The sequence below is a fragment of the Ixodes scapularis genome, unplaced genomic scaffold, assembly GCF_016920785.2.
Source record: "Ixodes scapularis isolate PalLabHiFi unplaced genomic scaffold, ASM1692078v2 PGA_scaffold6__148_contigs__length_123643588, whole genome shotgun sequence".
NCBI classification, from domain to species: domain Eukaryota; kingdom Metazoa; phylum Arthropoda; class Arachnida; order Ixodida; family Ixodidae; genus Ixodes; species Ixodes scapularis.
The window spans coordinates 17792040-17819194 of NW_024609881.1; the positions used below are offsets into that span (position 1 = coordinate 17792040).

The 27155-nt window shown below is 45.6% G+C and overlaps 1 protein-coding gene across 1 annotated transcript in view; it reads left to right on the forward strand.

The window, feature by feature from the left end:
* LOC8023073 (receptor-type guanylate cyclase Gyc76C) overlaps nt 1-27155 on the forward strand; it is a 183684-nt gene that overhangs the window by 79081 nt on the left and 77448 nt on the right. The window contains 2 exon segments of the mRNA XM_042294397.1: nt 4189-4260; nt 15248-15494. Of these exon segments, the coding sequence (XP_042150331.1) occupies nt 4189-4260; nt 15248-15494 (319 nt within the window).

Below are 27155 nucleotides of genomic sequence, written 5' to 3' on the forward strand. Positions count from 1 at the left end.
AAATCAGTGCTTTTTTTTAGGCATTTAGCATTTTTTGCAATTCTCTACGCGTTTGATATTGTCAGCTTTATGCTACTTATGCCGGCAACACAATGTAGCTGTCAAGTCCCAATTTTTTACGTTTAGGAATATGAGGAATGGAATGGTACGATTCAGCCATTCCAGGAGTGGGAATGGGTCCAGTGTCCCCATTCCTAGGAGTTGACAGGAATTGAATTATCGAAAACTTGAATTCCCCGGAATGGAATTTGAATGGAATGGGGGGTGCCCACTCCGCAACACTGGTGGGTATACATTTCATCTCGGAAATACTATGCAAACCTTCAGTCTAGTTAGAAGTGGATCGGAAGTGCTCGGCTACCTGTGAGGTGGCGCCAGGGTGCCAGCGTGTTTTGTTTTCTATGGGGGGGGGGGGGGGGGGGGGGGGGGGGGGGGGGGGGCGGGGCGGGGCGGGGCGGGGCGGGGCGGGGGGGGGGGGGGGGGAAGGAGGAAACCAGAAGGGACGCCAGAACGCCAAGCTCTGCTTCGAAGGATTAGGGGGTAGACGTAAAGCTAGCTGTCTTTGTCTCACACTACACTCGTCGAACGCGGAAGGGCGGCATTCGACGTTTGACTCTCGCATTCAAACGTGTTGGACGAGTTCAGGGAAGACAAAGGACGCTAGCCGTAGGTCTGCCCACCAGTCATTCAAACCAGAGATTGGAGTTCTGGCGTCCCGTCTGGTTTCCTCCTCTCCGTCAGCTTCTCGGCGCATACTCACTCGCTACAGATCGTCACTGGACCAGGGGAATGTAGCCCCATTGCCTTCCCTGCCTGCTAACCGGACACAAACAGACACGCAGATGACCATACCTCGCAAGGGGATTGTCTGATCGGTTCATTCGGAACTTCGAATGAACCGATCTGAAGCTGGAAGCTGAAGCTTTCAATAGTTATTTGACTAACTTTGCTAGTATAGCATACCTTCATCAATGGCGTATATGAAGCCTAGAAACGAACACAGCGCAGTTTTCTTCCCAACAAATCAAAATGAGATCATTTCAATTATGTCATCTCTTAAAAACAGCAACTCCTGTGATATAGACGATTTGCAGATCAAACCAATTAATCACGTTTTGGTCGTTCTTTCACCTGTATCAACACAGATTTTGAACTCCTCATTGTATAGTGGTATTTTTCCTAAAGAGATGCAAACTGCAAAAGCCATTGTTTTGTTTAAAGGAGAGAACCAAAATGAATTCTCGAATTATAGGCCAATATTAATACCACCTGTGTTTTCGAAACGCCTTGAAAAGTTCGGAATTAAAAACAGCGCGAAAATACGAGGACCAGACAAAGAAGTGACACGGATGCAGCGCTACGTCCGTGTCACTTCTTTGTCTGGTCCTCGTCTTTCCGCGCTGTTTTCTTAATTCCGAAGTATGTACCAACTCGCCCAAGCCTCAACTTTAGCCTTGAAAAGATTATTCGCTGTAGAGTCACAAGTTCCTGCACTAAATTTTCATAAATTTCTAACTCACTGTATGGCTTTCGTAGAGGTCGATCAACGGAGTTCGCCTTGCTAGAGCAGGAGTGAATTTTAAAGCTGTTTGAAGAAAAAAAAGTTAACTATAGGCGTCTTCATTGATTCTTCGAAAGCGTTCGACCGTATTGACCATACTACCCTAACGAAAGAAAGCTTGAGTGCTATGGAATTCGCGGTGTACCTTTAGTTCTTTTACAATCGTACTGAGTTTCGCCTGCAATAGACCGATCTCACTAAGCGTTCGACGCATGCGCGAGGCAGCCATAACTTTAGTTCACAGGAGGCAATCGGCAGTGCACGAGTTTGTTCGTGCCCTGCACGCCCAGAGCTCCAGCGAGGTTGACGCACGCGCAGAAAGACTAAAGTTCCCTCGATGCATTGCGGCAGCGGTGGCGTAGTCAAACTGGCTGGTGAGATCGGTCTATATCTCGTAATAAACGGACAGAGTTCTTCTGTCCTACTCATTAGAGCTGAAGTACCGCAAGGTAGCATTTTACGTTATTTAATCTATACATAAACGATATTGTTAATATCAGCAAAGCCCGGTCTTTCATCATTTATGCCGATGATACCAGTCTATGTTTTTTTTTTTTTTTTCCGGTACAGAAATAGAAGACCTTGTTAATGAAACAAATGCTTTACTTGAAAAGCTATATGATTGGAGTGAAGTTAAAACCCAAGAATAGACATGTTAGTTTTTCTTTTAATATTATCCTGGGCCCCTCAGTCATGGAAATTGTTCCGAACGTTAAAATGCTCGGGAGTTTATTTTGATGAACAGATGTCTTGGGATTCCCGCGTTAATAATGTTGTTAAAAAGCTATCTAGAGTGCGTGGGAAACTATGTCAAATCATAGATTTATTGCCTCGTCACATAAGGATGCTTATATACAAGGCCCTTTTTGTACCCCATTTAAACTATTGTAATTTAGTGTGGTGTACCACACCTTTGTCAAATATTAACAGATTTCACCTCCTTGAAAAAAAAAAAAAAAAAGGCTGTTCGCACAATACTTAATGTTCCTTTCGATACATATGCACGTCGACTGTTTAAAGAACTACGCCTATATGAGTATAATTTATTGACACGATATAGATCTGCCGTTCGTTCTAACGTGCCTTTCTTTGGACATATTTCAAACCTAACACCAAATATTAGAGTATACGACGTTCGTGAGGGGGAGCATTGGAAAATACGAACAAGTCATACAAATTACGGGTTCCAAGTGCTAAGGTATAATCTTCCATTTTTTCGAAATAAATTTCACAAGCGTAATTTAACAAATATCGAGAAACTGAATATCAGTACAACTAGAATTTTTTTTTTCTGCATTAAAACCTCGCTTGTATTTTGGGGTCGTGTGTTCTGTATATTTCTGTTATGCTTGAGGTAATACGATTATCTTTACATTTCTGTCATGTACCTAAATATGTCGTCATGTGCCTAATATATATATTTTATATTTGATATCTTTGATAGTGTGATTAATTGAGGCAGTTATTTTTGTCCTTTTTGATTTTTTCGCTAAACACCTGAAAACTAAATATTAACACTTGATGTGTAGGATGTCGCCGTGTGTCAATTGTAAGGCTGCAGAGGCCTTGTCAAGACAAACTTTTGACTTTTGGCCCGTGCATCCGACATCAGTTTCTAGTGTGAAATAAAGGATTGATTGATTGATTAGAAGGTCGTTCTCAACCAGTCGCACCAACATGGCTATTATAAACATCATGGTACCTAAATCGTTCCTCGCCAGCATGCGCACGTTTGGCGCTGTGCATGCTGTCCACATATCCCTACAGATCTCTCACAGTGGTATTGTCGTTCCTGCCTATTTCAAGATAAAGGCTTTATTTCGAGACTGGGAAATTTGCTTTTGAAGCCACAAGCATCGACGCCGCATGCGATGGCGATGCAAAGATGTGCGCTTGTTTCGCCGGTTTATACAACAGAATCTCGGTATTCGAGGAGTGTCTTTATATAAAGCAACCTGGAATCAGGATCGGCTCACCGAGAATGGACAAGGCAAGGAGAAACCGCTCATATCATGAATCAGAATGGCGAGCATACGGGGAGGCACGGCGCTACTTTCCCAGGATTCGGTAACTTTATCACTGGTGAGAACGGCAGGGGAGAGCTTCAGTTTCCGACCTTGAGAGGGTGTGCGCAGCCAAAGCACGGCGGAAGGCATGGAGAGTGTGCTGGATGCCGAGTTGTCGAGAGACACCCCCTGTTGTTCTGATTCTGTCAATGATCGCCTCCCGCCCTTACCCCTTTACACCCCCGCCCCCCCCCTTTTTCGACGCCACTTGGGGGGGGGCGGGGGGCGATTCACCCCTCCGTCTCCCTCCACCCCCCCCCCCCCCCCCCCGCCCGAGTGGCGTCGGAAGTAAGGGCAAGTAGCATAGATGGGTATCGCCCCCCCCCCCCCCCTTTTTTTCCCTTTTCAGAATTTCAGAAAGGCATAATAGAAAATTTCGAGGGAAGTAATATCCATCTTCTTCAGTACCAGTGGTCGTGCCAGAAATAATGACCGTTGTGTAGGGGCCGAGGTCTCCTCACTTCTTGGTGTACTCGCTTGTCACAGGTGTGCGGTGCCGGGTTTTTATTTAAGGGCGTCGATTAGTTCCATCGGTTAATGAAAGGTCTTGTATCGTTTCAGAAATGTTCGGACGCCAGCGTGACTCGCATCGAGAACTCTACCTTCGCCAGAACGGTGCCTTCCGAAGCCCTGGTGAGTCTCGCCTCTTTTCCACTGCATCGATGGAGGGAAATAAAAACTAAAAACTCCTTCCAAAAAACCAAGAAAAAAAGAAACAACAAGAAATTATCAGCCATTCCACTCTGTGAAGGTAGATGACCAGCGAAGCTGTTTTTAGCACACGACACAGACGTGACAGGGAATTTGGAACAAAGGTACGAACACGTTTAATCGTCTTGATCGGTGGTCATCGTGACGAACGGTACGCACACACATGTCGAGGACTATCGCCGCCCCGAGGAGCCGGAGGGAACTAGACACGCGTGACGGAACCCCCACCCGGCGGAAGGAAAGGAAACTAAGCACGCAAGCAGCTTGGAACGACGACGAAGAGAGGGCGGTGCGCTTCCCTCCTCCTCTTGCTCTCCTCCTCCTCTCCTCCTGCCGCTGAATTTGTTGATGGGTGACATGACACGAAGTCGTGACGTCATTTTCACAGCTAAATTTAGCGGATAGAATTGACGTCACGTGACCTCAACACCAATTCAGTTTCCCGCAAAATTTATCGGGGAAACTGAATTGGTGTTGAGGTCACGTGACGTCAATTTCCCCGCTAAATTTAACGGGGAAATTGACGTCATGTGACACAAAGTCCTGACGTCGTTTCTGTTGCCGTACACGGAAAATCCACGGGACCCTAGCCATAAATAGCTTCGCCGTAAAAATAAAGAAAAAGGAGTGTTTAAAAGTTGCTAGGAAATGCACGGGTGGGGCTGTCTTCTGCTTCTGTAGAGTGCCTCGGTGTTGCGTGTTTTTGTGAAGACTTATGAAATCCTTTAAGGAGCCCTGCAATTATATTTAAGCGTCTATCTTTTTTGCGGTTTCCACGTCTCTTGGGGTTCGGGCAAGCCAGCGGGCACGGAGAGAGTAACTAAATAGACGCTTTACAGCAGCTGTGCATGGGCGCCGCCATAACTGACCTTCAGTTTTTGTTCCCTCTTATTCCGTTCGCTTCATTTCATCATTACCACAGAAGAACAGGTTATTGCCATTTTAGATGCTACTGTGTTCTTGTGCCCAGCATAGGCCCTTGTGAAGACCCGTTAACGCCCGCTTCAGTGGCTCGGCATCTCGGTAAGACTAGAGAAGGGCGGCTATCGCGGCTCAATCTGGCGCGTGTGTAAAGCGTCTATATCAGTGCATCATATTTTAACCGGACGACGCGGAAACTCCTCCACCTACGAGGGCGACCCGCGTTGCCGAAAGCGCGCAATATGTGACGTCTTTGGTCCTGCGCTTACCACTAATCAGAGCCGCTAAAAGCTTTTTTTTTTTTAGTCGAGATACAAAATATAAGTGTCGCGAACCATCACAATTATGTATGAAAGTAGTTTTTGTTCAGTATTTTAGATAAGAAAAGAAACAAATGCAGTTTATAAAGTACGGAAACAAGAAAACACCCGTCGACAAACCCGCCACCAAACGGCGGAAAAAACGGCGCATGCTAGGAAGGGCTAGTAGGATGAGGCTCCGACGAACGGCGCGCGTAGAAAGGTCCCGGATGTACGCGGCGGCGCTGCGGTCGTATACCAGCTCGAGGATCCGACCGGTTCCGAGCGTTCCGAAGGCTTTCGGCGCGGGCTTGGCTGGCGATTTGGCCATTGGGCGGTATGGCAGCGCGAAGTGGCTGCCGTTCTGAACTGATCGTTACCCCGTGTTTGCTGTCGTTTGTGGCCAATGAAATGTTATGCCAAATTAGTGTTTAATCGTGCAACAAATGCAATGCCAGCCGCCCTGGCAGCCTGCTTCATTCAGCCTATCCAAAACGTGCTTTAGTGGCGCCCTCTCGAGCCGTCGACACGGAGTGCGGCAGCCGTGAGCGCTTGATGAGCTCACTACTCCTCTAGTTCACGGCCACTCAATTGAGCCAGGACCTACGACGTCAGGAAGGAGGTTTTTCTTTTTTTTTTGCTTGTTTTTGTAATTCTAATTTGCCTATAACTTTTAAAATCGAAATTTGAGAAAAGAAAAGTTTCTTTAAGTTACTACGTTCAGTGCGCTCAGATCCGGTGCAAATAGACCGATCTCACAGCTGGTTTGATACGCTACCGCTGCCGAGATGCATCGTGGGAGTTGTAGTCTTTCTGCACGCGCGACAACCCCGCTGGAGGTCTGCGCGAGCAGAGCACGAAGCGGCATGAGCTCTCTCGTGAACTGGCGTCTGCCTCCTACGAACTACAGTTATGGCGGCATCACGCATGCGTGCAACGCTTGGTGAGATCGGTCTATTGAAAAGCAGTAAAAAAGTTGTTGCAGGCATAGAGTTATTATAATGTACGCTAGAGGTTCAAGTGGCGCTAGTGTGCTGCTGCAAATTGAAGCAGACAGCAACCAGTCGGAAATTGACTTCCGGTAATGCATTTCTATGGGAAAAAGCGAGTACATTTTCTCTCCGCGCTCGAATATAGGAGCAAATATCACGAATAATTCGTACGTACTAGGTAGCTTGGAACATTTCTCAATCAGGCCGACGAAATAATTGGTCAGTTACGGCGTTTTTCTTTAAAATTTATCGGATTGAAAACGGTGCTAAAACGGCTTCGTACGTGTATTTATGTGCACTGTCGGACACTGTTAGCGCGAACACGGCATCGGCGCTTTCCACCATGGGGATATACGTGTCAAACGAACGAAGGACATGTGGAAAACCAAGAGAGACGGCAAGAACTACGCAGTAACATTGGATAAGTAACTCCTTGTGCATGCAGGCGACCAAAATAAATTGAAAGCCACGTAATATAGTCCGATTTGCAATAAATAAGTACTGCTTTATTCTTTCTGCTCATGAATATGTGCAAAGATGCATGTTCTGGGTTCAAATCATCAACCGCACGCTCCAAATCTTTGCAAATAGGGAGAGGTCAGAGAACAGAGGCCCGATAAGAACTGCCGGACATAGGAAATAATAAAAAGGCACACCTTTCGTAGTCCACGTACTTTATTTCTTACATTCGAATGTTTGTTAACCGTCGTCGTAAAGATGCACGACGGAGTCATTTTCATAGAGTGACAGGACGGGCATATTAGCAATATATAAGCGCCACCGCAATGCTAGCGAACTTTGAACACACTGTACACTCCTTTCGATCGTTATTTTGCTTAGAATCGTCGCTCGTTTTTACATACCTGCCATGGAACATAGGTTTGGGCCTGAAATACAGCGAAGTTTAACATCGTTCCGTGGTAAAGAAAAATGCTGTAACTAAAGCAATCATACTTTCACAATATTAATAAAGGTACATACTATATGGTACAACCAAAATAACAAAAGTTATTCGTGTTATTTTCCGGCGAAGAGACAAATTTCACGCGCATTTTCCCATAGGAATGCACAGGAGCACCGCAAAAGTAGGGTGGTTGCTGTCTGCTTGAATTTGCCTCCCGGAAGTCACATAGACACTAGCGCCAGTTGAACCTCTAGCGTACGTTATAATAACTCTATGGTTGCAGGGCCCCTTTAAGTATAGATAGACGCTTCTCGCGCATCTGTTACTCGAGCCGCCATTGCTGGCTTCCAAGTTTGATCGCGTCTATACTCTATTTCACCTTATGATGTACCGCAAGAAAGGCTCGAAGCGCGAGCTTCTTGCTCTAGGACACAGTGTCGGCGGCACAAGCTCTCGTGCATTGAGGACAGCCGCCAACGCTATGAGCTCGCGCTTCTAGCCTTCGCTGCGGTACAACAAGGTGAAACGGAGTATACAGTATACTACCCAGTATGCAGGACACACCGTTTACGGTTGCCAAGCTGCGGTGAGCGAGCGCAAGAGAACACGTAAACCTCGTCCAAAGAGCAAGACGTATACTTGCTGGTGTTCTATCGCGGCCAAGACAGACACGCTCACGCCGTAGTTATTATTATTAATTATTAAGAAACTTTCTTTTCCATTTCGATACATGAAGGGAGGAAGCAAGGGAAAAAAGCTGTGAGATCAGCTTGACGGAGCCCTTACTCCCTTCTAGTGGCATATACAGAAGTCAAAACAAAGCAAGAGCGTAAAAAAAAACACTGAGAAAACTGACATAAGAAAATAAAATACAAAAATCAAACAGGTCTCATAAATCGATACATTTATTTTCGTCCCGCATTAGTTCAATTCGTAATTCCTGAATTGCAAGAGAAATAATATCAATGTTATTTTTTTTTATTAGTGTGTTCAATATGAGTAGGAAGTCTGTATTTGAGTGATTGCATTGAATTGTTTTTGTGACACAGTGGCACGGTCCAATGCCGCCGACCGAGTTGGGTGGGAAGTTGCATGTTCTTTTAGCTCCGCAAGGTTTACTAAGCTATCCCCATTTCTTTTAACTTAAAACAGATGGCAATTTTATACTTGTACACGTTGTAAACATGAAGTATATTATTTTTTTATAAACAGACCCTGGGTGCCAGAGTCGCAAAAAACATTCTCAAAGAAGCGCAATTTTTTTTTTGCAATATTAGTTACTTTTTTTTTAATTTTTTTAGATTTGTGCGGGGAGTTGTGCCCCAAACTAAATGACAATAATTCAGGTGAGAAAAAAAAATAGTCATGGTATAAAAGAAACGTAGCATTTCTCGGTAGACTAAAACGGTTACGAGAGACTAGTCCAATGACCTTTGACAATCGCGAGTGCGTAAATCATTTACACGATTTTCCAAGGTAAGTAATGATTGAAAATTACACCTGAATTCTTAAAATTATTTACAGTAACTATATCCTTTGCATTTAAGACAAGGGTCTTAGTTGTAGAAAGAGGTTTGTTTTTAGGCCGAAAGATGATTGCCTTCGTCTTATTCGCATTGATGGTTAACGCGTTATCTGAGGACCATTTTTGCAACGCTGTTAGGGTCACGTTTGCGCAGCTGATAAGCTCACGTTTGCGCAGCTGATAAGCTCGTCGCCAGTCTCGCCAGAAAAGAAGAGCCTCGTGTCACCCGCGTATGTTACGAATTTAGTCAGTGGATTTATGTTTACAATATCGTTAACGTAAATATTAACGGCGTTTCCTTCAGGGACACCGAATATAACTGCCTTTGTTGTAGACGCGAAACCATTAAGATGAACAAAGTACTCTTTACGGTGATTTAAATATGATTTAAGCAAAACAAGTGCTTGACCTCGAATTCCGTAAATATAGAGCTTTCCTAGTAGTAAACTGTGACATATCTAGAAAAATGCGAAGGGCCAGTTTCTTTCTCTCAAAACTCCGTATAATTAATTATTTTTGTTCAAGTAATACAAGTTCTGTAGATAGATATTCCCGAAAGCCGAATTGAGCATTAGTAATTATTTGGTGTTTCTCCAAAAACTGAGATGCACGAATATTTATCAGTTTTATCTAAGTCCTTTGAGATTACCGGATGGACAGAGATAGGCTTGCTTGTAATTGCTTATGTCGTTTTTATCTCGCTTTTGTACAGCACAAACACTTTAGCTGTTTCTACGAGTTCCGCAAACACGCCGATCTAAACACACGATTTAAAAAAGATAAGTAAGGCAGGAAGTGATCAAAGGTAAAACATACCTGACTGGTCTAATCTGCATATCACCTGCATCACAACTGTGACTTTTTTTTTTAATTCCATAAAAACCGTAAACACCTCTGCGTCAGTGACTGGACGTCAGAAATGAAAATTTTTATTACTCCTTGTAGGCTTAAGCGCATACCACGGTCAAGAAAAGTGTGATGGCTGCGGAAGAAGAAACCTTCTTCCTCCAGACCCTCGAGAGAATAATGATCACGGGCAGACACGGGTTAGAATGGTTACAACAACGCTTACTGCAATCTCTACGATTAAATTGACCTATAGTAATTGAGTCTCATCAAAAGCTTCAGTTTCTTTTGTTCTGGTACCTCGTTAATGTCCTCGAAGTTTCCGAATCTCTCGAAAGTGTCGTCGGTCCTTGGGTCGAATTCCGGCATGCTTCTTTGACGCTTTGAAGCCATTTTCGAGCGCTTATCTTTTTCGTGGGTGCCGTCTGTTCCGTCCGCTGTCGGTGATTGCTCCGGATCCGATGCGGTGTCTCCGCTGCTGCGAGGCCAGTTGCCGTGCCCAGATATCGCTGGGCGATCCCATCTTCGTCGCCAGTTGTTCTATCGCGGCCAAGACAAACACGCTCACACCGTAGTTCGGTAATGAAGCAAAAAGACTGGTGTATATGGAGAGCATCGATTCTTAAGTAGCCTCGGCTTATTGTGCTTACGTCATCGTGACGTGCTCGTTACAACATGTGGTAGCTTTGCGAAAACTGTAGTGGCGACGTTGAGGTCTGGAACCCCACAAAAAAATGCCCCACTAGTGCACATGGGTTATCCACGTTTAACGCCATTCTTGATGTACAGGGAGTTACCGAAAAACGGAAAATACGTTAAGTATCGCAGAAAGCTCAAACTCCGCGAGGATGTGACGCTAGCGGTTGGGATAAAACGCGAAAGACTGAGAACATGACGTTGCCTGGATTAAGAGATAATTGAGAAAATGGAAATTTCCCTACGGGCCGACGTCCATCTAAGCCTAATATCGCCAAAACAGAAGCCGACATTGTGGGCACTTGTGGGATCGATAATAGTGGAAACCGCTTGCCAGCAAGTAAGATTATATTGTCTTCTTTGTTGCTGACAAGCTTCTTGTTTCTTTGTTTGTTTTCACTGAATTTGATGCTACAGGCACCTACAATATCATTCCTCGTGGAGCCTGCTGAGCGTCATGGAGAACCCTTAAATCACTAAATTTTAGGTCGGCTTGAAGCACGTGGGGAGCCCGGGAGAGCGCTAAGGTTTTCACTCGTGCAGCAGGCGCAAAGGCTGCCATGCGAAAACGCGGATTATATTCTTATCTTTCGCGTTGCCGCCTGGTGCTTGTTTGTCGACAAACAAATTGTGAGCCATTCCACTCTGCGAAGGTGGTTGGCCAGCGAAGCTGTAAGGCTCCACCACAAATGATTCGCCAAGAGACGCACAAAAGCACTTCACCAAATGTTTATTTACAGTGTAACATTTTGAAACGGTAGTAATCATTGCTTTGGTGATCACTATGTTACACACTAATGGGTTTTATTACAAGTTTGGTGAGATTCTTTGCTAGAGTTAAATCTACACATATAATGCTTTACATATAAAAAAGCTGCTACTTTCATATATGTAAAGCAGTGACGTCACCTGACTCGAGCGGGAGGAGGGCTCATTGTTCTTGGATGTATCTCCATTATCACATGTTTCGATGTCTTTCCTTGTCATGAGGCATATCGAGGTGACGGGGCGTATATGCATTTCCGTACAGTGGAGCGCTTTTACGTGCAATTTAGTTTCTGCACATGGATACCAAAAATGCATGGAACCTTAGCCATATACATCTTCTCTGTGAAACAACATTCTCTTCAAAGTTCTTCCTCTCTTCTTTCTCGAAGGCTTTTCTACGGCTTTCTGAAAGCCTTAGAAAAGGAAAGATAGCGATGGCTAGAAACTAGACGACGCAGAACGCTGACGCCACCGCTTTCCGCTCTAGGAACAGAAGACGGAAGCTCTTGCTCGCTCTGATTCGAGGAATAAAGTGGGTACAGACATAGGCAGCTATCCTTTGTGCCTATTTGAAGTCACTGTATACTGGGAAAGTAGCGTCAAGCTCCCCGTGTTGTCACCATTTTGGTTCGTGGAATGAGCAGTTTGTCCTTGACCTCTCCGTTCTCGGGGAGCCAATCCTAATTCCCGGTGACAATCCTAATTCCCGGTGACAATTTGCTTTGTAAAGTCATTCCTTGAATATCGCGATTTTGTTAATCTAGAGATAAGCAAGATTAACTGATAAGTTGATTACATACACATTGCCAAAGACGCTTATATTGGCGAGGAACATTTTCATTATGATGATGCTCCATAGCGATCTTGCACGACTAAAGTCACTGGATCTGGGAAAGTAACGCCATTGCCTTCTCACCTGATAGCCGGACACAAACAAATACCAACATACAGACTCTCAAGGTGATTGGCTCGTCGCTGTCGGTTGCCATGGCGATTGCCATTTTGGACCCTTTCAAACCTTTGAGGCTTCGAAAGGGTCGTTAAAACCTGTCGCACCAAGATCGCTATAGAGCGTCATCGTACTGAAAGCGTTCCTCGGCCAGTATTAGCGCCTTTGGCAGTGTGCATGAAATAAACTTATCACTTACGCTTATTTCCGCAGATCTCTTACAATTATGTTGTTGTTCTTGCGTGTTTCAAGACAGTAAAATTATTTTTCAATGCCTCCAAGCACTGACGTTGCCTTAGATGGCGGTACGAAGATGTACGTGGACGAATTTTTTTGTACAGCTAGTAATTTAGTTAAGATACATTAGCTAACATTTTAATTATTTGTCTAACGGCGGAGGTGCGAATTGGAAAGTGGTGGAGCGCGTTGAGAAGCAGCCAATAAAGGTGTTTGCAACATGACACGCTTTGCGCGCTTCTTTTCTTGAGCCTACAAAGAAAGCCCACAAAGTATTAAAAAAACCCAAGTGACAACACGTCCTCGCGTCTACTAAGCGCGTCGCGCTTGCAGCGATTTCAGAAGTGCTTTGAAGGAACGAAGTCCACCTTATCACTGGGGCCCTGTCCGAGACAGGACTTTGTGTTTGTGCATAGGCTCCAAAGATAGGCGCGAGCACCCGCTGCCGCAAAGCCAGTGTTGGGAAGTACTTTAAGTAGTACATTGTGTCGTACTTCAAGTACTACTTCAACTAGGTTAAAAAAAAAAAAAAAACTTGTACTTCCCTACAGAAATAGCCAGTATAACTTTTCGCTATCTGGATTATAGAACTGGATTCTATCTGGATCTCAGGTTTTCAAAATTCCCTTGTCTGCAATCTAAATTTCACGAACAATTTTAGTTATACTTGTTTTCACCTCAAGAACGGTACGAAAAAATTCCGGCGTCTCGCGGAGCATTACTAATTTCCCTCTTTATGCTGAGAGTTGAGAGCCGCCTCGGTGGCTCCGAGGCGAAAGCGCCGGCCTACGAATCCCCATGTGGAGGGCTCGAATCCCGGCCGAGGTGCCTGCAATCTGACGGAGGCTTATTGGCCGTGTAACCGAGCTTTCGGTTGCACGTCAAAAGATCCCCAGGTGGTCCAAATTAATCATCAGTCCTACGCTATGGCGTGCCAGATGCCCGTCGTTGGTTTGGCACGTAAAACCCCCAAATTTGACTTTGATGCTGAGAATTGAGATATATGTAGGTGCATTATGTTACCTTATCAGGACGTACACGTTTCAAACGCCAAAAACATCGCTTCTGTCTCCGGCAACCAAATTTTCTAAGAACTCCTTTGCACCGCGCATGAACATTGAGCAAAACGTCCTTTTTTCTTGAGGTGAAAACGGGCATAGATTTCCAGTTCCATAATCCAGATAGGGAAAAGTTATACTGGGTCTTTCGATAGGGTACCTTGAAGTATATTATCTGAGTATGTACATGTACTTTGCATAAAGTTCTTGTTTTTTTGTTTTTCTTTCTGACACTTTTTGAGGAAAGCACATCTCCCGACTTCAAAGTACATTCTCCGAATTTGTACTTGTTAAATTTGCACCACGAAATTATGCTTTGTCAACCTCTAACAAAAATTGCGTATCGTCGTGTGAAGACGCGCTATAGTCTTTCGAGACGTCATCTGGTCATCTTTGTGTGTGAAGTAGTGGTGGTTATAAGACTGGATGCAGAAAAGTGCCGTATAAGTTGATTGTTTTAAATAGTTTATCAGCGAGAGTAAAATAGCTACTGTAGGACCACTTGATTTGATTCAATATTCGCCGCCATATCCGAAAATAACTGATGAACCAACGATTTCTTTGGAGTCACTGCATACCAATTAAAAAAAAAACGCTGTATAGGGGAATAAAAGGACATCTTAAAAGATTATGTTAAAGAAGTACTTGCACTTGACTTTGAAAGTACATTGTATTTTGTTGTACTTCAAGTACATTGCGCCCGGTGTACTTCTTTACTTGAAGTACATACCCTCTCATTTACTTTGTAGTTCAAGTAGTTTTTAGACGTACATCACCCAACACTGCGCAAAGCCATGTCTCGGAGAGTGCGTCAGTGATAAGGTGGATTTCGTTCCTTCAAAGCAGGTCTGAGAGCGCTGCAAGCGCGATGGGCGGGTACGTTGTCAGGTGGTCCTTTTTTTATATTCCGCAAGCTTCTTCTTTATGCAAAAACACACACACAAAGCGTATTATGTAGCAAACACCTTAATTGGGTGTTTTCTCAGTGCGCGCTACAACTTTCCAATTGACGCCCTGGCCCTTGAGCAAACACTAAGCTAGCTAATTAGTCTTAATTCATTAAAAAAACTAGGCGCACTAAAATTTCCTGCACTTTCGTATAAGACGCATGCTAACAACATGAGCTGGTTTCATTCCCGTAGAGGAGCGCTCCGATCTTTTTTAAAGATTGGTGCAAGTTATCTGGGACACCCTGTATATCCGATGACCCGGCATCGCAATCTTGGCGTGACATGGCTCAGAAGCGACGGTCTCGAAGCTTCGAAAATTCGAAAGGACCAAAATGGCGATTACCATGGCGTCACGTACCGTATAGCCAATCGCCTTTCCAGGTTTTAGTCGTCTTAGTACCTCTTTGTGTTCTGCTAGCAAGCGGGCGAAGGGAACGGTGCTACTTTCCCAGGATTCAGTGACTTTACCTGCACCTTCTGCACTAGAAGCAGTCGAACTTGCTCGCCCATGTATATGGTCACTTTTCGAAACCATAGCCCGGAAGCCCGGAGGAAGCCGAGCTGTTTGTCGTTTCCTTCGAAAAAAAAGAAAAGAGGTGTGACTCGGCGTATGGTCGCTAAACTATCTTTTTTGATCTGGCTTGCAAACGTTTTGGCCTTCGGCTTCAGCTCCTCCTCCCTCTTTTACCGCGACTTGCCGGTTCACTGTTCTGCCGTAATGTATGTACCTTGACGTACCAGATGCCATTCCTGTTTGCCCTCAGGTGGTACGGAGCGTGTCGGCGCTGCTGCGCTACTACAACTGGCGCAAGTTCAGCATCGTGCACGAGGACAGCGCCAACTTCGCCACCATCGCCCAGTCGCTGGAGCGGCAGGTGAACGCCGAGAAAGGTTTTACGCTGAACAGCAAGAGCGTGTTCCAGGGCAGCCTGCGCTGCTGCGAGCTCAAGAAGCCCTGCTGCCACACGTCCATCGCCGACATCCTGGAGCAGACCTACGCCAAGACCAGAGGTGGGTCCAGTAGTTCCTTAGACGTCTGGAATCTCTTCCGTCCCGCTATGGGGAAAGGTTTCCTTGGGGACAAATGAAAGCAACCGTTAGGTGTCAAGTGCCGACGTTGGGTATCAATCAAATCGCCGCAAAAACCTAACGGATGGACGCGAATTCGGACAAGCCACCGTAGAGAAAGTCGCTGGATCGGTGTACACTCTTTCATACAATCCCCCGGAACGGTCGCAAAAAAAAAGGACGTTCAGAATAATTGAAACGTCACAAAAAATACCACACCTGCTAGAAAAAAAAAACAAAAACAAATAAGGCCTCGCTTTTTTATTTTTTATTCTTACTTGGACACAGACACATGACGAACACCATGTGTTGTTGCGTATTTTACGTCATTTAAAGGTGCTGTTCTGTCGGCCCCTGTGTTTATTCTTTCCGTTTTATTTTACCTATATATATATTTTCCATTTCGTTCCTATTTTCTTCTCCATTCCTGTTTTATTTCTGCCGACGTCTCGGCGGAGAATCCTCGCTGATCGATATTTCGTGTTCACTTTCGGCCACCTGCTGTCTTTTGTGGTGGTGTTTACGTGCTTGCCCAAACATTGATTAGACGCTGAGTGAGCTCTACACTGGACACGGACATTCTCCGGTCGTCCTGCGGTTTGGCGTTGGTTTGTCGTCGAACGTGAAAGGAAAACACGGCATCGCGGAAATTCGGGCGAAGGGAAGTTCCGCTTAGCAGAGGATATACGAGATTAGGAGAAAGCGGCGAAGTGTTGCCGCCGCTGTTTTCTTTTCGCGCCCGTCCACTCTGCGACAACTTAGCGGCATCATGGGAACCAGAAGAAGCTCGCCACAGGCATGCACTCCATTCGCCTCTAAGTTGACAGAGCGGTGAAAGCTTCGTACTCGTTGGATGCGTCGATCTCTCACCCAGAAATGGAGGCGGCTGATTGGAGAAAATACCGTAAGGATGCAGGTGAGCGGGTGAATATTAACCATGTTGGATTAACCTGAGACTGGGGTATAGAGAAGAAACATGATGTTTCTTCTCTAACCCAGTCTCAGGTTAATCCAACACGGCTGATTGGTCCGGAGGCGAGCGCTCCCACCGTACTGTCAGCTTGGGTGCGCACGAGATATAGACCGTTGTACTGAAAGAAAGGGGAAAGGGCTACCGCGCTTTCCTCCTTGCTGGTGTGTTAGGAACAAGCGGAAGACCCGGGTGAACGCCTTGGACAGGTGGGTTGCTCCAAGTTCGCTTGTTTTCTTCGCGGTTTCCTCGATTTCTTTACTTCCAGATTTAATTAGAGCTAGCGAATTCACTGACGACAATCCCCTGGTCAGAGGGACACCATTTTTGGGTAATAGCCTGCACGTATGACAACCCAAAGTGCAGAATATTATCGAAGGGCATTGCTCACGGGATACGACAAGGCAACTGTGGCTGCAATCACTGGCGTAGCCAGATAATATTTTCGGGGGGTGTTCCAAGGTGCTGGTGCTGACACACACGCACACGCGCACACGCACACGCACGCACGCACGCACGCACGCACGCACGCACGCACGCACGCACGCACGCACGCACGCACGCACGCACGCACGCACGCACGCACGCACGCACGCACGCACGCACGCACGCACGCACGCACGCACGCACGCACGCACGCACGCACGCACGCACGCACGCACGCACGCACGCACGCACGCACGCACGCACGCACGCACGCGCGCGCGCGCGCGCGCGCGCACACACACACACACACACACACACACACACACACACACACACACACACACACACACACACACACACACACACACACACACACACACACACACACACACACACACACACACACACACACACACACACACACACACACACACACACACACACACACACACACACACACACACACACACACACACACACACACACACACACACACACACACACACACACACACACACACACACACACACACACACACACACACACACACACACACACACACACACACACACACACACACACACACACACACACACACACACACACACACACACACACACACACACACACACACACACACACACACACACACACACACACACACACACACACACACACACACACACACACACACACACACACACACACACACACACACACACACACACACACACACACACACACACACACACACACACACACACACACACACACACACACACACACACACACACACACACACACACACACACACACACAGTGCCTAAGATGCACTCATAAGTTTATTGGACGACGTTCCGAGCGGGGACCGCTCTTCGTCAGGTTATATATATATATTAGATAGATAGATAGATAGATATAGCAGGGTGTCGAACCGAAAACCGGAACCGAACCGGTATTTTTTCCGGAACTGAACCCGAACCGTTATATTGTTATCGCGATGAACCGGAACTGAACCGGAAAAAAATAACGGTTACCGGCTCATGTCAAAACGGTTCGGCCACGCGCTGTTGACAATGAATGTGCTATCAATGCCATTTGTTTTTTAAGTGCCTTCAACTGACACACACCTCGCTTACATATTTTTCTTCTCCACTCAGTCTTAGGAATATAAACGCTGCATCCATGAATCTTGACAAACGCTGCATTCATGAATCTTGACATAGGAACCAGTATTGCGCTGGTCGCGGCTTGCACGGAAAAAAGAAAATTGGAAGGCTGTGCAAAAAAAAAAAAAAATCGCGTCACGGGATTTTATTTTCCTACAATCTCGTAAATCCTAAATGCTGCTGTGTGCTCATTTCATAGCGCGTTTCTAGAACGCGCGAGTTCTTGAAGCTTGCTTCCATCGGAATGAGAAAAGAAAAGGCTGTGGAGTTTGATAATAATGCATCCGGTTTCGTATAGGCACTTAGAAGCTAACATATTTGTGAGACAGCGAACTCTTCTATTTTAATATTTATCCTATTACGTCCTTCTGGCGTTGCGTTCGGTGAAGTGTTTTTCATGTTCCGTATCTTGTTTTATGAAAACTTCTTTAAGGGTCTAATTTGAGTTACCGAAGGCTAGTTCAAATAAAGAAAGCTGTATTTTCTCCCCACTGTTCCTTCAATTGCTTACACGCCGAGGTGGCGGGATAGTTAGCGAGTTCTACTTGTAAGTGGGTTTGTAAGGAGGTCGCGGATTTTACAGCTACTGCGTCGGGCCCAATTAGATGAAGTCCGAATGCGTAAACGTCGGTGAGGTAACATTTGAGTGCACATAAAGAAACCATTCCTGGTAGAAATCCCTGAGCCTTACACTACGATGTATTCCGTTTCGTATGTGCTGATTTCAGATGTTTTATTTGTAATTTATTTTGATGTTGCAATTTGTCATTTATAATTTCCGAACCGGTTCGCGAACCGGTTCGCGGATCGTATTAATCAAACCGGAACTGAACCGGAACAAAATAAATTTACCTGAACCTGAACTGTAACCGAACCCGTATTTTTTTCGGTTCGACACACTGATATATATAGATATATATAAATATATATAGATATATAAGTAAATAAGTAAAATTTCGAGGAGTGTCCCAACACCTGAACAACCCCCCCCCCCCCCTCCCCCCCCCGGCTCTGCGCCTGGCTACGCGCCTGGCTGCAATGTCTTCAAACTTCATCGCTCTCCAAATGATCGAGACCTTCGGCGGCAGTGGGTGGCGTCCGTAAACCGAAAAGCTTTTTCCCCAAGGCGATCCTCTCGAGTGTGCTCGCAATATTTTTGTGAATGTGAACGCAAGGTGCCTGCAAGAAATTTTCTCGTGAGAATTGCTGTTTCACCTTGCAGTTTTTGGCAACTTAATTTTTCTTAATGCTGGTATTTTGCACTTGTGACATTGGCTCGATTTGATCATCTACCGGGTGTCCCAAATCGCGGCCAGGCTCTTCAAATTGACCGCGAAATTCGGTACCTATCGCGCTACGATATTGTGCAGCGTTGTCCACAGGTGGTGCATTTTTTTGTTTTGTAAAATTTGCAAAGAGCGAACTTACCTGAGGAAAAAGTAAAGAAAGAAAAAGGCTTAACTCATGTGGAAACGCAGCGAAGCCACCGGTCTTCAACCAATAGGGCTCCCTATTGTTTGAAGACCGGTGGCTTCACTGCGTTTCCATAGGAGTTAAGCCTTTTCCTTTTTTTACTTTTTCCTCAAATAATCGCTCTTTGCATATTTTAGAAAAAAAAAAGAAAAACACCGTCTGTGGGCAACGCTGCAGAAAATCGTAGCGCGATAGGTTAAGAAACCGAATTTTGCGGTCGTTTTGAAGAGCCTGGCCGCGATGAAGGCTCATTTCCGCCGCCGGGTGTGGATGGAAGTTGTTAAAAAGTTATTTCTGTCGGTTTCTCTGAATCGCGATCTCAAACGCCAAACGCGACTGTATTCTTCATATTTGGAAAATCAGTACACAATGTAGCTGGTAAGAAAACTTCAAGTTCTATTGTTGAAACATGCTCATGAATCGAAAATTTGAAATCATTGGGTCATTCATCAACTGGCTCCGGCAATAGGCCCATCTCGACTTTGCTGTTTTCAGTTCTCGACAAAAGACACACGACACGGTATCCTCAAATTTAAACTTTTATAAACATCTTCAAACCAGTGGGAGCTGCCTTCGGTAGTTCCCTGCAAGGTTCTCATTTTGGGGGTCCCTGTTCACAATATATTTCATTGTTGTGGACGCCACGAAACGCGAAAAATATTCTCTGTGCACTCAATCTCAAACGACAAAAAACCCGAGGGTAAATTCAATCGCTGTTAACTGGTACAATATTTTGAGTGCTCACCTCCGATCTCGATTTGTGACGCGTTCAGTGCCGCACATCTCGACATCGCCGAGCTGGCGGATGCCATAATGCGGGGCAAGAAATGTTCCAAATGAGTTGAAAAACGTCATCCGCGCCAGACAAGAACACAAGACGCGCCCCAAGTCGGATAACCAGCACTTTGGAGCACCCAACTAGCACACCCAACGCGGGAGCGGCGTGCCCAAGGGCACTTTCGCCAACGTTTCAAACCACTCAGCATTAATGTAACTAAAGAAAGGGCGCAAGCGAGCTGGTTCAGTACTGACATGGTAACCCTGGAGCCGGGGGAAAAGAAGGGACGTGTCTGTCCTACGTCCCTTCTTTTCCCCGGCTACAGTGCCGGTTTGCTCATTTTGCGGCCGCGGCTGCGGCCAAGAGGGATTTTTACGTCACGTGACCAGCTCCATGGGACAACATAGTACCTAGCGTCCCTGCCTAATAGCGGAGACGTCCGTATCGCTTCAAGTACAAAAGTTTAATTTCGCTCGCAGAAACTGACTGCAGGGACTTCCAACTGCAGTCCAATTGACCGCCTCTTTATACTGTAGGAGCGGCAGGTAAAGTTACGGCCAGGGAGGGTAAATAAAAGCCAAAAAAAAAAAAAAAAAAAAAAAAAACGCGAGATAAAAGCGGTGGCAGTATATTTATATACCTCCGCCAGCGCCGGCGCTTCGCGCCTTCTGCTGTGGTCGAAAGGTTAAAGCGCCGGTACTTGTCGGGAAAAAACAGAGAATGCGCAGGCGAGCTGGTGGATATTGATCATGATGTAGAAAACCCGAGACTGTGGTAAAAGCAGAGAAACTTGGTCGAAGAAGAAAGACAGGGAAAAAGTAGTCAAATAGTTTGTTGTTGGGCGAGTTGGTGAACGTTTGGATACATGGTTTTGCGCAAAAAAGACGGACACAAGAGAGAAACAAACACGAGCGCAACTTACAACTGTATTGAGGAAACCTTTAGAAAACACAGATATATCGTCAACTTCAATGCGTCCACGCATGCGTCGTGTCACTATCACACGCTCGTCACAGAAACTTATCAAGGAAGCGTTTTTAAGCATTATACAAACTTATCGAGGTATCGCTCACACATAGGTCGTCTTTCTTTTTGATAAAGAAGGCTTCCAACAGCTCACGTGCGGGTGAGGTGTTGGAAGCTCACCCGCACGCTCTCCGCTTCTCACCCGCACACCCTCCGCTTCGCACAAGCTCACGACGTCTCTATCGGCCTTCGTGGTGGTCATGCAAAGTGTCGAAAGCTTTCAATAGTTCACGTGGCTGTTTTTGCGAGTACAAAAGCTGACATTTCGGTCGATCAGGGGCGGGTTTTGACGTTCTATGGGCAGAGACTAACAAGGCAGCGAGCTTCGGGCTGTGGCACCCGGAATAATAAATAAACCCCGGACCAAATCACCGGCGCGAAGCCCGTCGAGATTACGAGTCAATTCTTTTCGCGGCGGATTCAAGTGACGGACGTGATCATCACGTTTCTCCGTTGATGTGTCTGCTGTAACGCTAGGACTACAGCGTCTTGGACGCCTAACCACCGACAGGTGCCGTCTTGTTTTGAAAGTCCCTGACGTCACGTCAGCGTCGCGTGTCGTGTTGCGATTGGTTGCCATTTTGCGGTTCGCGAAAGCGGTTGGGGCAAATCGGTCCCGAAGCGGTTGGCCAAAACGCGCTCCAACCGCTCGATCCTAGCCGCTTTGCGGTTAAGAACGGGCGGATCCGCTTCGCGAACGCGGATCCGCTTCCAGTGTGAACGCGCCATAACCTCTCGACCACAGCAAAAGGCGCGAGGCGCCGGCGCTGGCGGAGGTATATAAATATACTGCCACCGCTTTCATCTCGAGTTTTTTTTTCTTTATTTTGGCTCATTTTTATTCTTCCTGGCCGCAACTTTAACTGCCGCTCCTACAGTTTAAAGGGGTCGGTCGATTTGACTCCAGTTGAAAGTCTCTGCAGTCAGTTTCTGCGAGCGAAATTAGACTTTTCTGTTTGAAGCGATACGGATTTCTCCGCCATTAGGCTGGGACGCTAGTTAGTTCCTTGTACCCGTGGAGCTGGTCACGTGACAATTTGTGCACTTCGTAAGTGAGAGAAAATTAATACAAATAATGGGTCTCTCTGCGTGCACCACCAAGCGGTATAACGAATTTAAGCCAATAAAAATAAAAGAAAAGGGTCAAAGTCTGACCAAATTGAAGTGAATTTGAAGAAAAAGCCACAAAAAAGTCACGTGACAGAAAAATCCCTCTTGGCCGCAGCCGCGGCCGCGTCCGTAAGATCAGCAAACCGGCCCAGGGTTACCATGTCAGCAATCAGCATGGCCGCGGATCCTAACGCTCGCAAAATGGCGCTACATAACTGAAAATGGCGCTAACCACGATAAAACGGTTTATAAGAATAGCGGCGGGGTTTGGAGTGGTGTAAAACCGCGTCAACCCTCGGACAACTGTGTCGGATAGCACGAAACTTTAATCGTTAGTTCTTTTTAATCTTCTTTTTTTTTAGCTTTTTTTCACGCTCGGAGTTTTTTTACGAACGCGGAAGTCCGTTGGAATTTTGGTCAAAGGACCGCTTCTTTCGTATCGTGGCTCTCTCAGTGAATGCCGACGTTGATGCGCTGACCTCGAAGCACAGGAAATATGTTACGAAAATGGTCTCATGTTCATGGCAGATTTTCTGGGAAAAAAAGACAATTGTATTTTGACCTATCGATCGAATTGGCACATGCACACTCTGCACGTGCTGGCGTGTGCAGTCGTAACTGATTCAAAACAACTAAACAGGGAGTATTCACTGGCGGCCATAGATATGTGCGCGAACGATGAGCGCGTGCTGGTGGCGAGCTTCCACAGTTCTTTTGCAACGTGCATTCCGCACCATCAAGATTGCCGGTCTTAGCAGCCTATTGATGCGAGCTCGTTCTGAGCATGCGCTCTGTAAACATCGCCTTTCAAATATGGTGTCCAGTGAATACCCTCCATACAGATGAGGGTTTTGCATGTGCGTTCATCTATTCTTTTTTATTTTTGTTATTTACGTCGAATCTATTATACAGCTAGGGTTCCGCGTTTTAAGTTTCTATTTTTTTTTTCGAAATTCGGCGTACTTTTTTCGGTGTTTATTTTAAAATTCAAATTTCGTTTTCGGCGTATATTTATGCCCACAAAATTTTAACGGATTTCTTCGGTGAATATAAAATAAACACCAACGAACACCGGATCAGATGATCCTTGTAGCTCTGATATTTGTGATCACTCAAAGAATAACGGTACGGATACACTGAAGAAGAAATGGACACTTTATTTCGCAAATGTGTGCAACTGTAAAATAATCAAGAAAAAACAGAAGTACAAACAAGTCAGATATGAAGCCTATTCCCCAAAAAAACATGGAACTTCACCTTCTGTATATCAGGATTACGTGATCTTATTGTAGAGCACACACATGTACGTTCTCAGATTCTCCTCGTTGATCCGCACTCTTTCTTTCCTGTTAATATGACCCTGAGCTTTGAGAATGCCCTCTCAACGCCAACACTGGACACTGGCAGGCTGAGGAGACGAAACGCTGCCTGAGCCAAACTCGTCCAATCAATGACCGCCAAAAGAGACACGGCTCGACGATTTGAAGCTCAACACAACATGCAGAGCTTGCATCAAGTCAGTCTTCCTTACAACGAGTTTGAAAACACGCTCGTACATGGCGAAGTCATGGGGCATTTGGGACTTCACATTCCGATCTATGATGCGCACATTAAACCAAAACGTCGTGATGCCATCATTCGGACACGTTTCGATAGACACTGTCGTTCCATTTTTTTTCGCCACGGCTCTACGGTATGACTGAAAATTAAATGAAATGAAAAGTTAAAGGGACCTTTTCCGGCTAAAACAGAATTTTCGAAAATGGATTCGACGTACTTTTATGTCGAACCTAAAAACGGACCTTTTTCGGTTAAACCCGAATTTCCGAAAATGAATTCGGCGTACTTTTATCGGTTTTTATCGATTTGGACCGAAGACTCCAAACCCTATATACAGGTGAGGTGAGCTCGAGCAGCGCGTAAAGTGGCTAGCGATTTGAGCTGGAATGCGCTGCCCGCTAGACACGCTGTCTAGCGGGCAGCGACGAAGCAAATAATATCTTGAGTAAGCAAATGTTCACATAAGAATAATTTATTTTCTAGCGCAAATATCGCGAAATGCTGCTTATGAGTACTTTAGGAGGGCCGATAGTTTAAGGAATTTCCTACTCAGCCTGTCAAAAATCCTCGAGCTCTGAATTTTTTTTTTTTTTTTTTAAACGGAGGCCGAGACTACATTACTTGTTTATATAAATTATCTGCGTCATTACACGAGACTTTTTTAGTTCGCGAAGTTCACTAAAGTTTGGGTGCCCACGAAAACCAAACAGTGAGTAGTAAACTCTCGAGTTCATCTGTTCTGCCCGATTCAGCACATTGCTCATCAAACTGTCAATATGCTTCTTCACATTCACGTGTTAGTTTCATCATTTGTTGCATTTTCTGGAAGCTAGTGTCATCGGGTACGGCTGTAGACGATGGTAATCTTCCCTCTACATCAGTGAGATGTTTCGCAACCGACCATAATTAGCTACATCAAAGGAGTTCGTAAAAAAGCCAGCAATTTAGGCTCAAACACGCCTTGTAGTCCTCTAAGTGACTCAATGTCACTGTTTCATAGGTTGTGCGCTACAAGGAAAATAATTGTATCAACAAATTAAGCAAAATCCACGTAGAACAGCAACATAACCGCGTGCACGTTCAAACCGAAACCAACCAAAATGCAACCTAAGAACAATCTTTTAGCTCCACCCACAAGCGCATTGCGCCCATCTGAAGTGCGTCCGCCGTCGAGAAAGTAGTTCGCTAGCAACGTTGCTTTTTCTTCCTCCAGGAAACGTGTCTTAAACTACTACAATATTTATTTAATTCATTCAGGACATTTAAATAATTTAGAATACGTTTTTGTCAACGAAATAGCTGTTTAGTAAAGAAAGAAAGTCATGTCCAATGTACCGTCTTCCCAATTCATTTTCTGTCCAAGATACTGTCTAACAGTATCTTGGACAGTAAGTCCGGTCTCAGGGCGCCGCCATCTTCCTCAGTGGGGTGCGCTCTCGGGAGCGGCCATAATCCGATTACGATGCCTTAGCAAGGCTTCGTAATCGGATTATGACTGGTCCAAGCGCACCCCAGACAGGCAAGATGGCAGCGCCCTGAAGCCGGACTTGCAAACGTGTATACACGTTTGCAAGTCCGGTCTCAGGGCGCCGCCATCTTCCTCAGTGGGGTGCGCTCTCGGGAGCAGCCATAATCCGATTACGACGCCTTAGCAAGGCTTCGTAATCGGATTATGACTGGTCCAAGCGCACCCCAGACAGGCAAGATGGCAGCGCCCTGAAGCCGGACTTGCAAACGTGTATAGTGGCGCCGAGTGTGTCAACGCCCTCTATCCGCCGGTGAGGCAACTACTAAAATGAAAAGATCTACAGGGCCCTTTCAGCGATCTCAAATTCGTCACGCGGGTATCACTCCAGTGATACACGCGTGACGAAACGTCCCTGTAGTGTGCAATTCGTTTAACGAGCGTCGATGAAACCCTCGTGTCGATGAAACGTGTGCTCATGAAAAGTTGTCCATGAAACGTAATTCCACAAAACGAGTTTCGACAAAATGAAGGTCCATGGGGAAACGATACATGGTGACGTGGAGAAGCCGGTTCTCGCTTGCAGTGCTGCGCAAAACTTTGTCCTCGCGAAAATTTAGCGTGACGTTCCCCCAAGCCTATGTGTTTATACGCCGATATTGTTACGAAAAACATCGGCTTGCATTCGGGAAAGTTGGGTAGGTAACTTGACGGCGATCGGGGAGTCAACGATCGAACAACGATCTGGGAGTGTAGGTAAGATTTCCAGTGGTGGAACTGCTGCGCCAATTGCGCCAAAGTGCGCCAGAACGAATAGCCTGCTACATGCTGATCCAAAGGCTGTATTTGTGCACAATTTGCGCCATATCTGCGCCGGAAGGGAGCTCTTCCCGAAAATGAAACTGAAAGTTTCTGGCACGTGACACTGTTCGCGATGCTGCTGAAAATTAATATAGTACAGATATTTTAATGCCTAAGTACTATGTTCGAAGAGTGGGGCTACGAGAATATTCTAATTTTCTAATAGTAGTTTCAAATAATACGTTATTTGATATTCGCTTCCAAATAACTGCGATATTCCTACTCTTCGAAGTGTTAATCGCGGCGGGTTAGCCCCCTTGAGTGCGCTTCTCCTCAAGCACAGGCGCACTGCGGAGAAGCATTACCCGCGGAGCGAACAAAGCGATCTCGCGACTCGCTTCGCCGCAGCGCAGCCGCGTGCTTAGGCGAAAAAACACTTTCGAACTAGTATGGTGCTCGCGCGCGCCTGGTGTATTAAAAAAAAAAAAAAAAACACGCACAGACAGAGACACACAAAACGGGAAATTTTGTGATTGTTGATATTACTTTGCAGTAAAATCTTCAAAATTTAACAGTGGCTATTATGAAAGGGTATATGTTTGGCAGCGATGTTCTAAAAACCTGTGTTCATTATTTGTGTTTTTTTTAAATTCAGAATCGAAGAAAATATTTTTATAGGAGATAGATTTATAAATCCCCTCAATTAGGTGTAGGTTTAACTTTGTGTCAAATCTGTCATTTACTTGCCGTCCCAATGTAGGTACTGGACGTTCTGAGGCTGCAGTCTATAAATATAGCTAGATTAAATTAAACAGAGCTCATGAGT